Here is a 15,084-nt window from a genome sequence, read left to right on the forward strand (position 1 = left end):
TAGAATCACGATATAAGTTTGAATATTTTAACAGCTTCAACAATGTTCCCAAAAATATTTAGTCAGTTTGTTTTTGGTAAATTCTTTTGTGTTTAGTAAATCTTCATTCTTTTAAAAGACGCTTGCAATCAATATTAATTTAAAATTCTGTATTTAACATGTCAGCTCTACCTTAATTTTGAATTCTGTATTTCACATTTCAGCTCTACATTTGTTCATAGGCATAGAATTTTTGAAAAAAATTAAAGTAAAATAAAACTTTATTTCTTACTGCTAATTCATAAATTTCTTGAAAATATTTGACATTTCACAAATGTAGAAGAAAGAAAAGAAAATATTATTTATTGCTAGAATTATTTATTATTTTTATTGTTTTCTCTTGTTAAATATTTTGCATTTACACAGAAAAACAGTAAGTTTATTTATTAGCATTGGCTGCTTATAACGCTACGGTTTTAGGCAACAGGAGAGTCTTTTCAATGCAAATGCTTTAATTTCAATGCCAGCATACTAAGTATGCTACAGTAGAATGGCATTCTATTTCTGAAAAAAAAAAAATACAATGACAAATACAAAAATATATCAGAGACAACTATAGGGACTATAGAAAAAAAAATATTATATTTTAGCTATATATTTAATTGCATTATCGTTCTCGAACCACTGTGCGGCAGCACGAAATGTAAATGAGCTGTGGCCAAAGTGCATTTCAAATTGCCGGGCACGGCACGTGATAAGGCAGGATGGGGAGCAGGACTCTTTATCGAGCTTACCAACATTTAACCGCGCTCGACCAATTGCCTGGCCAATTGGCTTCCCCCTTCGTCAATTTTTTCTCCGCTTGCTTCAATGAAACCGCAAGCGCAACAAATGTGCCGATTCGGTAAATTACAACAAAAACAAAGTCATTGAAATATTACAACGGATGCAGAGATGCAAAAAAAAAAAAATAAATAAATAAACGTAAAATTAAAAAACAAAACAAAAAAAGATGAAGGGACATGTGGCATGGCCAGCAAAAACAAAAGCAAAAAAGCTTCTAAAAGCAAAAGCAACTCGCACTTAGCTTTTCGGTTTTATGCAGCAGCGGTAAAGTTTGCCACTTAAGTCTTAAGACGGCGGCGACGGCAACGGCTTACCAACAACAACAACAGCAATAGCAACAAGAAGAACAACAGCAACAAGAAGAACAACGATGGCGGCACTTTTTGTGCCTTTGCTGCCGTTGCTGCGTCGCTTAAAGTGCGCAAAATTGTTGAGCTGCTTTTGCGGCTGCCGACAGATGGGCAGACGGAGTCGGACGGACTGGGAGACAAGCAGAGAGCCACCGTTTTGTGCCTCAGCAACATTGTGGCTGGCAACATTTTGACTGCTCGCTCCTTGTTGTTGTTGTTGCTGTTGTTGCTTTACCTTTGCCTCAACTTATGGTGCCGACAAATGCGTGTGTTGCGGTTTCTTTGCAGCATCGCAACCCAAATGATGTGCGAGGCAGCAGGAAGGCATTGTGGCAATGGCTTGGGATTACTTTGGATTTATTGGAAATTGATTTTCATGCTCTGCCCTCTCCCCTTCCCTGCCCTTCCCTTTCCTTCCCTCCTCTTCTGTTATGTTCTGTTCTTTTTTTTTTATGCGTATACATAATGTCGCAAGACGGCATCAAGTTTAGGTTTAAGCGGCGATATATCAGCGCTTTGAAAATGCTAACTAGACTTAACAAAACCATAAAAATTGAGCCGCCAGACGAGTTTGTGCATTAAAACAATAATAAAAGTGTTCTATTACAGAAGGGGAACTACAATAATAATTGTAATAATAGTAGAAAATCACTTATCAATAAAGTACTGAAAGTATCAGGTTGCCCATACAAAGTCTTGAGCTTTGACGGTTTTAATGAATGCATTATAATGAAGTATTCCTTAATCAACCTGAAAGACCCGACACCCTTCATCAATAAGTTCGAAATCTCCAGTAATAATCAGGCATTGCAATTGCTGATAAGATCTCTTCCACTGGCTTCTAAAGAAAGATTCTTGAGGCAATGAGGCACTTTGAAACTTGCAACGACTGTTAAATAGGAGTTACTGTGGACTGCCAGGCGGTCCATATACCGACTATAGAAGATCTTTGTCAGACAGGGCCCAGTTCTAGTTCTTGGTGCAAGCTGGAGTTGCACAAAGTTTTTGCGAATTAGTTTGTTCTGCAAGGATCTTAAACTTCAGAAGGGAATGGTTCTTAATAGGTAGAATAACCTTAACCCTTCGTATGACTTTTTTCCTGATTTCAATGCGGGTTTTTCCATTAGATAGCAAAGGCAAAATAAAAACATATGCGATTTTTTGGGGTTTTTAAAATATTGTGATTTTGTATATTTTGTTTAAACAAAAAACGATGTGTTTCATTTCTACATTAAAGTTGCTTCTGGGGTCAAAAAATCTGTAATTGAAAATTTTATTAACAAAAAATTTTCATTTTATATATTTAACAAATTTAATGCAGAAATTCTCTAATTTGCTTGCATCCCACGAATCACAAAATTGGCACCAAATGTGATCATAATGTCAATTCACTTGCTTATTTCGGTGTAACCAAATCAAATACACTTAAAGTACTATGTGTAGGACTACAACAAATAGAAACTTTGCAAATTTAAGTTTAAGTTAATTCAGTTTAAGCGGTATGTTGCAGATATGCATCATAGACATACGAAGGGTTAAGCCTACTTCTGCTATTTAACAGGCAAACAAAATTATACTTTTCACAATTCCCATGAACTTTAATTCCAATTAAATTAAAAGTAATGCATATTCTTTCATTTTATATACATTTTTGTACGGCATACCCTTAAAAACAAAATCATTTGGCCAGAGCCTGTGAACTTTTCCCTGGCAGTTCATTCCTTAAGTGATTTAGAGCTTGACAATTTGGCTGTGGTCGCTAACCCTTTGGCTGCCCTGAATATGTATTTGTCTGCTTGTCAGTCAGTCAGTCATTCAGCCATTCAGTCAGTTGTTCTGTTCGTTTGTTCGGTCGGTCAGTCTACTGAGGTTGTCTGTTGTGAAAAGGAACAACAGCAAAAAATGGCAAGAACCTGGCTAACAACAACAACAACAACGGCAACAACAGCAACGGATCCAGCTTCATGCACCGTTGTTGTTGCTGTTAGATTTCTGATGTGATTGCGAACATTGCCGTTGACTCTGTGGAGGACTGGAGACTCTGTAAGCGAACTCGAAGTTCCTTCATCATTTTGACCGCGAGCAAAATAAATCAGCGCTTGTCTGCTCTTGGTTTTGGCCGTCCCCCATGTCTGTCCATGTCAGGGTCTCGCACTGGGTCTGTGACTCTGACTCTGACTGGGTCTGGGCCGCGTGTTTTGCAATCGACTTACTGTCCATCAAGCTGTGGCGCGCCGTCTCGTTTTTATATAGACGTCGAGTCGTCGACAACTTTGTTGGGCTTGCACCTCCCCCAAGTGCAGCATACGGTGGCGTGTTTGGTATCTGCAGCTAAACATCATCAGCGGTCAACAGGCATTGCTGTTCGTCCTACTCCTCCTCCTCCTGCTCCTGCTCCTGCTCCGCTCATTGTTGTTGTTATTGCTGCCGTTCTTTGTGGCTTTTACTGCCCGGCAGCGACACTTAACATGCACCTAAATGGCGCATTTGATGCGCTGCCAGCCACTTTGGCTCTTGTTTTTATTATTTCTTATATTTTTCACTTTAAATTTTTATTTGTGTGCATAATTTATGGCATCGATGCGGTCGCCATAGTCATCCCCATCGTCGTTGTCTGTCTTTTTTTTTTAACTTGGCAATACATTTTATTTATTAACAAATTACTGACTGCTTTATTTCTCTTTTCAGGTGCTATCGGCTTTGGATATTTTACAGCCGCCACATTTGGACTTTTTTCAGGAAATGCATCCTTTTTACAAACAAACAAAACAAAACTTTAAGTGTAATTCAAATCTCAAATTTACCTCACATTATTGCTGCCGTGTTTCATGACTAGATTGATAAAAAGAAAAGAATTTCTTTATTAAGAAAATGCTTACATTTAGCTGTTAATAATACGCTATCATTTAAAGTGTTTGCCAAAAGTAAATATTTGTTTATGGTATTCAAAAAATTCGTACGAAATACAAATAATTCTGATATTTATTCAGAAAAGGCGAAGGCGGAAGCAAAGAAGCTTCATTTCATTTTCTTGTCTTGAGCAACAGCGGCTAAGAATTCACATCCTGCTCAAGTCAAAAATCGATCTACAGCTTCCCAGATAGCCTAATAGATAGGCAAATAACCAAATTCTTTCGATTTTAATTCAAACAAACTCAATGCACTAAATGACGGCTGTATGTCTCTAAAAATTGGGGAAACTAAAACCGCTAAATAAGCCAGCTACCGTGATTATTATAGAGAATTGAACATGTCATCATACACCATATATCCTTAAGCGTATTTAATAAACAGAGACAGAGTTTTCTGTTTGAATAAAATATGGGCTTAGGATAACAACTTGGCTTTTAAACTCAGCTTCTTTAGTTTCAAAATACCTTCAATAAGTTGCCAGTTGATCCCTAAAATAAACGTGAGTTTCTAAATATTTTTGTTTTCTCTCAATTTGATCTAAACTTCAACAGATATAGTTATCGTCATCAATATATTTTGAATATATATGTACATTCTTCCAGGAATATGACAACTTGCAGGCAATCACCAGGGACTTATTTTTCTTGAAGATTTTTTATTTTAAAACATTTTTTTGCTTTCACACAAAATATTATAACATGAAGGCCATCACCAGGAACTTCTTTTTCTTGAAAAATTTTCACACAAAATATTATAACATCACCAGGGTCTTTCTTATTGTCTTGAAGAATAATTTTAAAACATTTATTCTTTTACACAAAATTTGGCTTCTTCCGCTTGATAGCAGCATTCGAGTCACATAATATTTGAGTAAAGATTCTTTGCTTAAGAAGCTAATCAATTAGGACTTATGCCCCAAATCCTTTTCAGTGAATCGGTACTCTTAGAGTTAAAGTTGATGCTGTTTGTTTGATTCTATTATTAGCGATTTGAAATGACAACTTTAATTGTTTGTCGAATACTCGCTGACAGTTTCATTCTCTCTTGTTGTTTTTGGTAAACTTCGGGTTTTAATAAAGTCAGTGATATTCAGGCGTTATGTAACTGAAGACAATGGCAACATTTTACAAAAGAACCCAAACTTATTGCTGTTTGACAGTTTGGCGAAAACAAGGCACATACACACACACACACACACACACAAAGCTCACACCCACTCGCGAGTGAACAATTTTTGTGGGAGTGGAAAAAAGTGTTGCCTGCTTTTGTGAGCAATAGAGCAAAAATCTATTTTCAGCACCAAAGTTGCGCAACAAACGAAAACTAATTGAAAAAGTTTGTGGAGGCATTAATAAAGCATACGAAGCCTTAAAATAGAATAGAAGAGTTGAAAGAGTATGAAGCAATTACTGGGTGACTTATTTACAAATTCAATTAAACTTTTTTGCACAATTCTCATGTGATTGGTTCTGCCTTAACCTTTGGAAAACTATAGCTATGTGATAACTGAACTGCTACAATCGGATCTCCACAAAATAATCGTCTCGCCGCAACATCTCTCCGCCGATCACATTAAGGTCTTTCTCTATCAGATACTGCGCGGCCTCAAGTATCTGCACTCGGCACGCATTCTGCATCGCGACATCAAGCCCGGCAATCTGCTCGTCAACTCGAATTGTGTGCTCAAAATCTGTGACTTCGGACTGGCCCGTGTCGAGGAACCCGATCAGGCCAAACACATGACCCAAGAGGTGGTCACACAATATTATCGTGCGCCCGAAATTCTGATGGGGGCGCGTCATTATTCTTCAGCGGTAGATGTGTGGTCGGTGGGTTGCATATTTGGCGAACTGCTCGGCCGTCGCATTCTGTTCCAGGCACAGAATCCCGTACAACAGCTGGAGCTGATCACAGAGCTACTCGGCACGCCCACCATGGAGGATATGCGACACGCCTGCGAGGGCGCCCGCACACACATGCTGCGTCGTGCCCCCAAGCCGCCATCCTTCTCAGTGCTCTACACGCTCAGCTCACACGCCACACACGAGGCGGTGCATCTGCTCTGTCAAATGTTGGTCTTCGATCCGGTAAGTATTTGTCATTATTTAGGATTATGATTGACAATTGGAAGCACTAGTTTGGGGGGTGTTTCGAAAAAAACTTAACAGGAATGTAAATACATTTTTAATTGTGGAGGGGATAATTCAATGGGTTACATATGTTATGATTGAATCTTTAAAGCACGTCTTAAACAAACTGTGGGGTCTACAAAAGTTTCAGCAAAGTTCGAATATTTTTTAAAAGCTTGTTAAATTCAATTAGCAACTAATTCAAAAACTGTGTGTGCCTCTAAGTGTTTGCTGATTTTTTAGCAGTCAAGAAAATTTCCCTAATGCTATAATTTATTTTCAAAAAATAATACATTCTAAAATTGTACGATATCTACAAAATTCTCAGCTAACTTCGGCACTTTTAGAGAATTTCAATTTCAATCTTAACAAGAAATGTCAAAATGTAGTATAGTATTTGTCAACGTTTGCACCTATCGATAGCGATCGATGCCTAATTGATAGTACTAATGGAACTAATCGATTCATATTTTTAGAAGTAACAAGGATACATACATAATTTTTAAAAGCTTGTTTAATACAATTAGCAACCAATGCAAAAATTGTATGCGCCTCTAAGAGTTTGCTGATTTTTGAGCGTCAAGAAAATATCCCTAATACTATCATTTATTTTTAAAAAAATAACACGATATCTACAAAAGTTATAGAATCGGCACATTCTTTACAAGCCTCGGTACTTTTGGAGAATTTTAATAAATTAAATAAAATAAAATCTAAAACTCAACAAAAAATGTCACATTCAACTCTACTAATGGAACTAATCGATTAATTTCTAATTTGAAACAGGACAAGCGCATTTCAGTCACCGATGCCCTGGCGCATCCCTACCTCGACGAGGGCCGTCTGCGCTATCACTCGTGCATGTGCAAGTGCTGCTTCACTACCTCGGCTGGCATGCGTCAGTATACGGCGGACTTTGAGCCGTCGGCCGGTCAGCCCTTCGATGATTTGTGGGAGCGCAAGCTGACCTCAGTGCAGCAGGTGAAAGGTGAGAGCTGCCCATCCATTTATTTTCGATTACAAAGTGTAATGTTTTAAATACTCTATCTTCGCATTGCCATTGCCATTGCCATTGATATTGCAGAGGAGATGCACAAATTTATTGCCGAGCAACTGCAAACGGGTCGAGTACCGTTGTGCATCAATCCACAGAGTGCGGCGTTTAAGAGCTTTGCCAGGTAAGTCGGAACATTTAACAAAATGCTGCACGCTGCGTCCCGCGCCCCAGTTCCTATAAATTCTAAATGAAACAAACACGTCGTCCAACAAGCCCTAAGCTATTCGTAACTTTTCTCTACTTCTTTGAATTATTTGCGTTGTTTTATTGTTTTCTTGTTACTTTTTTTCTTTCTTTCATTACGAATTCGTTAAAGATGCTTTTCTGTTCGATGAGGAGGGAGAATGGAAATCATTTCAAAAATATGTAAAATTATTTCAAATGCTTTTCAAACACTCACATTTTTGTTCAGTCCCAACTTTTTTTTTTTATTTAGAAGCGCCTCTCCTCTCTACCACTTGGTCTCTTTATTCCTCTCTCACTAAAGTCTCTCTCCTTTCTTGTTCTGTTTCTCACAACCTAACTGTTTCATTTGCTGTACTTTGTTATTGTTACAACACTTTAATATTCTCTTTATCTTTTATTGTTATTGTTTATTTTGTTGATACCATAATATTAATCTTACAAATTCTATTAAATTTAATTATTATATTTGCGTTGTTAAGCCAATGAGAATGAGAATATCTACTACTACTACCACTACTACTACTACCACAACTTGCACTGCTGCTCCTGCCGCTGTCGCTGTCGCTGCTCTGTCGCAGTTGCAGTCGCAGTCACAGTTGCGTGTCGCGTCAACGTCGTCCTCAAGGTTGCAGTCGCAGTATCGGTCGCTGCCCAAGCCGCTGCCGCCGCTTTGCCGCAGAGACCCAACCTGCCTAGGCGCGCGCTCTCTTAAAAAGAAAACTTGTAAAGCATAAGAAAACGAAACTCTCAAGAGTGTCTCTCTCTCTCAGAGACAGAATGAAGCCCCACATAAGCCAGAAGTCACAAACTGCCAAGAAACAAGAACCAAGTACCAAGATCATGGGGGCGTGGCTGGGGGCCACCTCAACAGCAGCTCCGCTCGCGCGCTCTCTCGCCTTAGGTCTGTTAATAAACCAAAGCGACTAAATATATTTTTTTTACATATAAATATTATTATTTATTATGTTTCTTAACTTTAACTTTTTTTTTTGATAAGTACCTACATATATGTTTTACAAATGCAAATGTGTATAAATCTCTTTTACTTTTAGTTCTAATTTTTAATGGGTATTTTGCGTATCTATATTTGTGTACATAAATGTTTAAAAACAAAGGCAAACCTAACTCGTACATATATATCCCGCATATGTATATCAATATGTTATGCAAATGTTCATAAATGTCCCAAAGCATTGGCTTCCAATATCTAACGAGAGAAACATTAAATGCTAATTGGCCTCGACTCGAAAAGCAGTTCATCAAAAATTCCAAATTCACAAATGGCAGACATTTTCAACATTTCATAAGAGAGCGCAGTAAAAACCAAAGAAATCGAAAAACAACTCATTGAATGCTCATCTTAATTTGTGTTTATGTTTTAATCTCTCATACTATGTGTACAGCATTAAATAAGCATATTTTCATTCCATACCCGAAAATTCACATGAACATGCAAATACATTTTATATATATTTTATAACATAAGTACATAAACAAATTATGCACACTCACATGAGACACTAAAAGTTAATCAAACAAGCTATGCAGTACAATGGTAAGCAATCGAAAGAGAATCCAATCGCTTTGAAGAGAAGAAATCTCGAGCTCAAATCCTAAATTTATGGAAATAACTCTTAAGCAAAACATTTATTTTCAATTTAGTTGCAAACTACACTTTAAAAACTGCATATATCTTATTTTACAGACAGCATTTTTGAAAAGACAAAGCAGTTCAAATTATAGTAGAAATAATAATATAGCTTAACAATATTTCTACTTCCAGTTTTAGTCGGCTCTTTTATTTTCTTGGAGCCTAGCAAGGAGAGAGAGAGCGCATATTGTTTTTAAAAGTATAGAGTAATTAGTAGAGTAATTAGCAGTGCTATCTTTACGTTAGTTTGTTTGTCCTGCTCTCAATATCAATTCGCCCAAAGCTCTCTGATGGCAGGCAGAGCACTCTCTTACTGCAGGTGCTCTTTTAGTTTCTTTAAGCATAGAACGAAAACAATGCTTATAATTTTGTAAAGTGGGGAGCATTTATCTGCACTGTAAATTAAATGTAATTGCCTGTTCTCTTTAAGACAATTGCTTTCACCTGCTCTTAGCATCAATTTGCTCAAAACTCTCTGCTAACAGACAGAGCTTTCTTTTATGATAGTCGCTTAAAAGATCTTAATTCTGAGCCTTTAACATTTGGTTTGTAAGATAAATGGACTGCTTTTTTTTCGATTAAAATAAAAAATAATTTTTTGTCAACTCGAAGCAGTCTGTTTTAATAGTATTCTTACAATTTATTTAAAACCTTAGCGAATCGATTTACGAAACAAATACAGGTCCGATTTTAAATTAATTAAAGAATGATTAGAAGATTAGAAAATGTAAATAAATTTGTATGGAAATTAAAATGATTGGAGAAACCTATAAAATCAAACGAATTAATATTTATAAAACATTAATAGCAATTACTTAGCTTCAAAAACATATAATTTAAGTTTCTGTAGTTTAAAAAATCTAAAAAAGAAATCATATTATTGTTAAGAGAAACCTAAAACGTTATTAAACTGCCTTTGCAACCCATTGTACTGCAAATTGAAAAGCAATTGCTATAAAGCGCTCATTTGTTATGTTAGCCTTTTATTATAGATACATTTTTCTCATTAACACACCTTATTGAAAATCCAAACACACACATTCGCACGCACCGAGCCCCAACCCCCTCTACAGCCAAGTAGCTCTTAACTTTTGGAATATAGTATGCCGATAAAAGCAGCTGCTAAACGATATGGCCTAGCTTTGAAAATTGCTCACAACACCATTACCACCACCCACATATTGAGAAACAGTTACTAACTACAAACAGCAAAAATATAAATTTAAAACAATGCCAGCCTAAAGCTAAAGCTAATTTTAATCAAAGTCGAAACCAAATCCAATATCCAATTCAGTGCAGTTGAGCAGCAGTGACGATGTCAGAGTAGTTTGAACGCTTAAACAAATTTCCACAATCAAATGAAAAAATAGATTATTGTTAGTTAATATTATTATTACTATTTATATTATTTTTATAATTGTTGCTTTTTGTTTTGTCTTCAGTTGTTGAACCAAATTTTCCAATCTATTGTAGTTTTGTGTTTGTCTGTTTGTTTTCATTCTATATCCGTACGAATATAGTTTTCATTGTTTTCCAAAATTAAATGTTGAAACTAATATATTGCTTAAGGCATATTTATGTTTATTTTGTTGTTGTTGTTGTTGTTGTTGTTGTGGGCGCAACGCTTTTATCTATATGTATGTATGTATGTTAATGCTTAATGCTTCTCTAACTATAACTACATACTCGTATACTACTCGTATGTATGTGCACATATCTAGATTTAATTGACATTTTATATGCATGTTTGTTTGTACATATTCGTTTGTAGCTAATAGTAATATTGTTGAAAAGCTCCATTGCATATTTGTACTAATTGTTTATTTATTTCTTTTATTTTTGCCGATGATTCCATTGACTAGCTCCACTGTGGCACATCCTTCGGAGCTGCCGCCCTCACCGCACCAATGGGAATGACGGCAAAATGAGGCGATTGCTGCCTAAAATATGAAAAGCAAAACAACCAAGAGCCCAAAATGAACACAAAACTAACTGTAAACGGAGGAGAGAACGTGAGAGAGGAACTTCAATATATGTATAAGAAAGAAAGTTCGCGCGCCAACCAAAAACAAAAACAAAGGACAACTTAAAAGCTACGTATTTGACGACAGTCCGGAAAGAGAACGAAAAGAAAGAGAGAGAGAAAGAGCAGCAGAAGCAACTACAGCAACACAACATAATTAGTCTTAAGTTTAGTAAAGAGCAAGAGAGAGAGAGAGAGAGAGAGGAGCAGCAACTCAAGAAACAACGATTCGATTTAAAAAGAAACTTAAAGCGTCGTCTACAGAGGTGCGCTTTCAAAAGTCTGTTAGGAAAAAGAGAAAAGCAAAAGCAAATGCATTCCACCACCGAAAATCAAGCAAATACATAAAATGATGTATGAAATAGGCATAAAATAACAACAATACCAACAAACAAACAAACACACCACACACACAAACAAACAAAATGTAACGTAACTCAACTCAAACTAGTCTAAAAACGAAAGTAGTTTAAAGAGAAGAGAACCGAAGAGAACCACGTGGAAAGGAGAGAAGAGGAGACGAGGTAGAGGCAGCAACAATAACAGAATAGATCGATGGAATGAGGATGCAAGAGAACAAGAAAAACAAAACTAAAGAGACTACGCATAAATATTGTGAGCGTAGCAAGAAAATTAAACAAAATTAAACATTTAACATTTTCGGCAACAAAGCAAAATTTGTTGTGCTTGACAAAAACATAAAAGATAACGAAACGAACCATAATAAAATAAAAATTAAACAAACAATTGGCATAAAGAGAGAGAGAGAGAGAGAGCAAACAAAATTAAAGCAAAATTACGTTTTATGTTAAGCTTAAAAAGTCTCTACTGTATATGTAAAATAATTAGCAATTAAACAATTCGCAACACACACACATTTACGCAACTTAACTACATTTAAAGAACATTAAAATATTAACAAACAACAACACATTTAAGCAGACCTGCCTATTTGGAAAGGATACATTTCAATGCTTCTTCAAGTGCGACAAAATCAATTGTGAAATACTCGTAAAAATCTAAATTCGTATTACTTTAAATAGTGATACCCATAATGCTACTAAACGTCAAATGCGGTCCATTTTCGTATCACTTTTTCGTAAACATTTTCGATCGCTATTCAGTGATCAAATTTTAACTCAACGCAGAAGGCTTTGGTCAATATTTAAGCATTCTTTAAAAGGATAGAGCGTCAGAAAAATGCCATCATTTTGTCTCCAAGGACTCAAATAGCAATCACTTCATCAACCACTTTTTAAGAACTGAAGAGATGAAAACAATAAACGTCTTAAATCTCACATAAAAAGCGAGCATATGTGCATGACATCATGGGTAAGTTTGTAGAAAAAGAAATATTCAGCAAAAGATTCATCATCTCGATACAATTGAACTTAAAAACTACCCTACTTTGAAAACCTATATCTCATTGCAATACAGAGGTGATCAAAGGGATATTAAGACAAGAGATTATCCCTCCTTCAGCAGGTCCATCGATTTGTAGCATCAGATCAAAAACTGAGACAAATTTTGAAACCGTAGTTAAGTCTTTAGAGTTTTTCCCTCGTTACGGAATCTGCTGCATTCGATCCATCATCTGATCTCTGATCATCTACAAATGATCTCTGATTATCTACAGTTGATCTAAAAAAGTGTTCTGCTTGAAAAGATCAATTTCCTATTTAAAAAAGGAGATTATGACGTATTAATTGTCACCCACTCAGTATTCTTTTGAGAAATCAAAGTAAGAGAAAGAGAGAAAGAAAGCAAGAGAGAGCGAGAGCTCAAATCTGTTAAGCACATCATCTTTTCTGAAGATAATCGAGGAGCTTCATTTAAATTCTTCCACTGAATGTTCCATAGTATTTGAGCATTTTTGAAAATTTTACAATTGATTTTGAATGAAAAAGGAAAAAGGGTGTGGTCTGACTTAAAGCATACGAATGTTTGCCAAATTTACCTCAAAGCGAGCGAAAACAAACTAATAATAATAATAACAAATAAATAGAAAGCATAAATCTTTTAAACACTATGTCGACATTTTTTGCATATTTAACAACAAAAAGCTATGATGTATGAGAATTTTTTTTCGTGTATTTAACAAGCAAGTAACGCATATTTGTGTATAAAGGAAAAAATCAATGTCTAGAAGCTTAAAATATGATATAAACAGCAAGGGAGAAATAAGCGAGAACTAATTTGAAATTAGTTGAGACGCTGAATGCAGAAATTTTCATTTAAATTTGTGCTTCAATTTTGAAACTGGTTTCTATATTGTATCTGGCATATATACATACCATATATATATATATATACTCGTATATGTATATGATATGCCACATATAACTACTATATATATATATATAATTATATATACATATTTAACTGTATATGTGTGCGTGTAAAGAAAAACAAGAAGAACTCAAAATGTTAATTAACAATTGGCTTCAAATTTCAAATTAGTTAAAATACTTGTATTATGATTATTACGATTATTATTATTATTACTATTACTATTAAACCTAACTGTGGACTGATTATTAAGCATAAATTTTATGCCAATTTACATTTTATTTGTAACCCTTAGTTATGACAATTTATGCAGCCAACTAACTAACAGCAAACAAGCAACATTAATAATACTACATTAAAGTAAAAGTTTAGTTTTATGATAATTAAATAAAAAAAAAAATGAGAACAATTTTTTAGCAATTTATAACATTTTTTCCCGCACCCCTCTATTGTCTACGGTCTGTCTAGATCTGTCTGCTGTCTTAGATTTTTAATGATAATATATTTTATGTATGAGAGTATGAATTATACTTGTAGCTATATGTATGTACATTTCAACTGATAAGTTGTCATTAAACAAACACAACAGCAACAACAACAAAAACAACAAGTGGACGACACACTGCCCCCCAGTGAAGAATGTGCGAGCGTTCAAAGTTGCAGACACCAAACAGCACTCACAGACCTGCAGACCACTCAGCTAGGTGGTCAGCTGTTCTGATCAGCTGTTCTAAACCGTCTGCCCCAGCTGGGAGTGTGGGAATGTGTGTGTTTGTGTGTGTGCCTGACAACGCGTCTTGAACGCTCTGCCATTTCAATTAGTTTGTATTTTTGCGCCTAATTTAAAATGTAATATAGTTTAATTTCTTGAAAGCACTTCTACGCCGACATCATTTATATATGTATATCCTAAGTAGAGCCCCAACCTCAACGGCAAAGAACAAGTGAACAATAATTTTTTAAACGGCAATCCTTGTACATAGAAGCACACAATTCGAATCATTTGAAACCAATTTCTTTCTCTACAGACTCTACAGACTTGTTCATTGCCTAAAAATTGAAAGAAAAAATTATAAACAATTTCAACTAATAAGTTTAAGACTGAGTTCTCTCATTTCCTTACAAAAGAGATGGTTGACAAGCATATGCAATATCTATAAATACTAATTATATTCATAAAAAACGGAGAAAATTCTATTCGTGAAATCGTAACTTCAAATTATAAATTAGTAGATCGTATCGTATCGTATTGTAAATGGGTGTGCGTTTATGTCCTGTATTCAATGAAGGAGCACACATTTTGTAGAGCTAACGTAACTGTACCTATTCAAATGGAATATTTAATATCTGGCAATGTTTCTAATGACAAACAAAATTATGTTTTGTTTTAAAGCTTTGACAAGTATTTCTAAACAATAAGTGAGTGCTAGAGTGCACCCAAAAAAGGTATATTAGTGTATTTCTCAGCACTACTGATGTGATTGCAAATATGCATGCTAATACTTGAGTGTTCGAGTGCACTCGAAGTCATTGAAGGGAAAGTTAGCAATGATTTACGATGAAGAGCGAGTGTTTGGGTGCACCCGCAGGCGTTCTAAAGGTAGATGTAGAAAAAAAAGCGCCATATTTATACTCGCCATTCATTTTAGCAATGTTTCATG

General features: G+C 35.5%; 1 protein-coding gene across 2 annotated transcripts in view; it reads left to right on the forward strand.

Annotated features, from left to right (window-relative positions):
• Window positions 1-11,878, forward strand: part of LOC115632557 (serine/threonine-protein kinase NLK) — a 144,057-nt gene extending 132,179 nt beyond the window's left edge. The window contains exons 4-9 of one of the 2 annotated variants that reach the window (XR_003996296.1): window positions 3,864-3,919; window positions 5,584-6,175; window positions 7,004-7,205; window positions 7,302-7,395; window positions 7,940-8,361; window positions 10,974-11,878. Coding sequence is in view for 1 of the 2 variants with exons in the window: in XM_030529770.1 (XP_030385630.1) it covers window positions 3,864-3,919; window positions 5,584-6,175; window positions 7,004-7,205; window positions 7,302-7,395; window positions 10,974-11,028 (999 nt within the window). In the remaining variant the exon portion in view is untranslated. The remainder of the gene's footprint in view (window positions 1-3,863; window positions 3,920-5,583; window positions 6,176-7,003; window positions 7,206-7,301; window positions 7,396-7,939; window positions 8,362-10,973) is intronic. The other variant, XM_030529770.1, reaches the window with a different exon arrangement.
• The last annotated feature ends 3,206 nt before the right edge of the window (window positions 11,879-15,084 follow it).

This window comes from Scaptodrosophila lebanonensis, unplaced genomic scaffold (assembly GCF_003285725.1).
Source record: "Scaptodrosophila lebanonensis strain 11010-0011.00,11010-0021.00 unplaced genomic scaffold, SlebRS2 tig00001415-arrow-pilon, whole genome shotgun sequence".
In the NCBI taxonomy this organism is placed as follows: domain Eukaryota; kingdom Metazoa; phylum Arthropoda; class Insecta; order Diptera; family Drosophilidae; genus Scaptodrosophila; species Scaptodrosophila lebanonensis.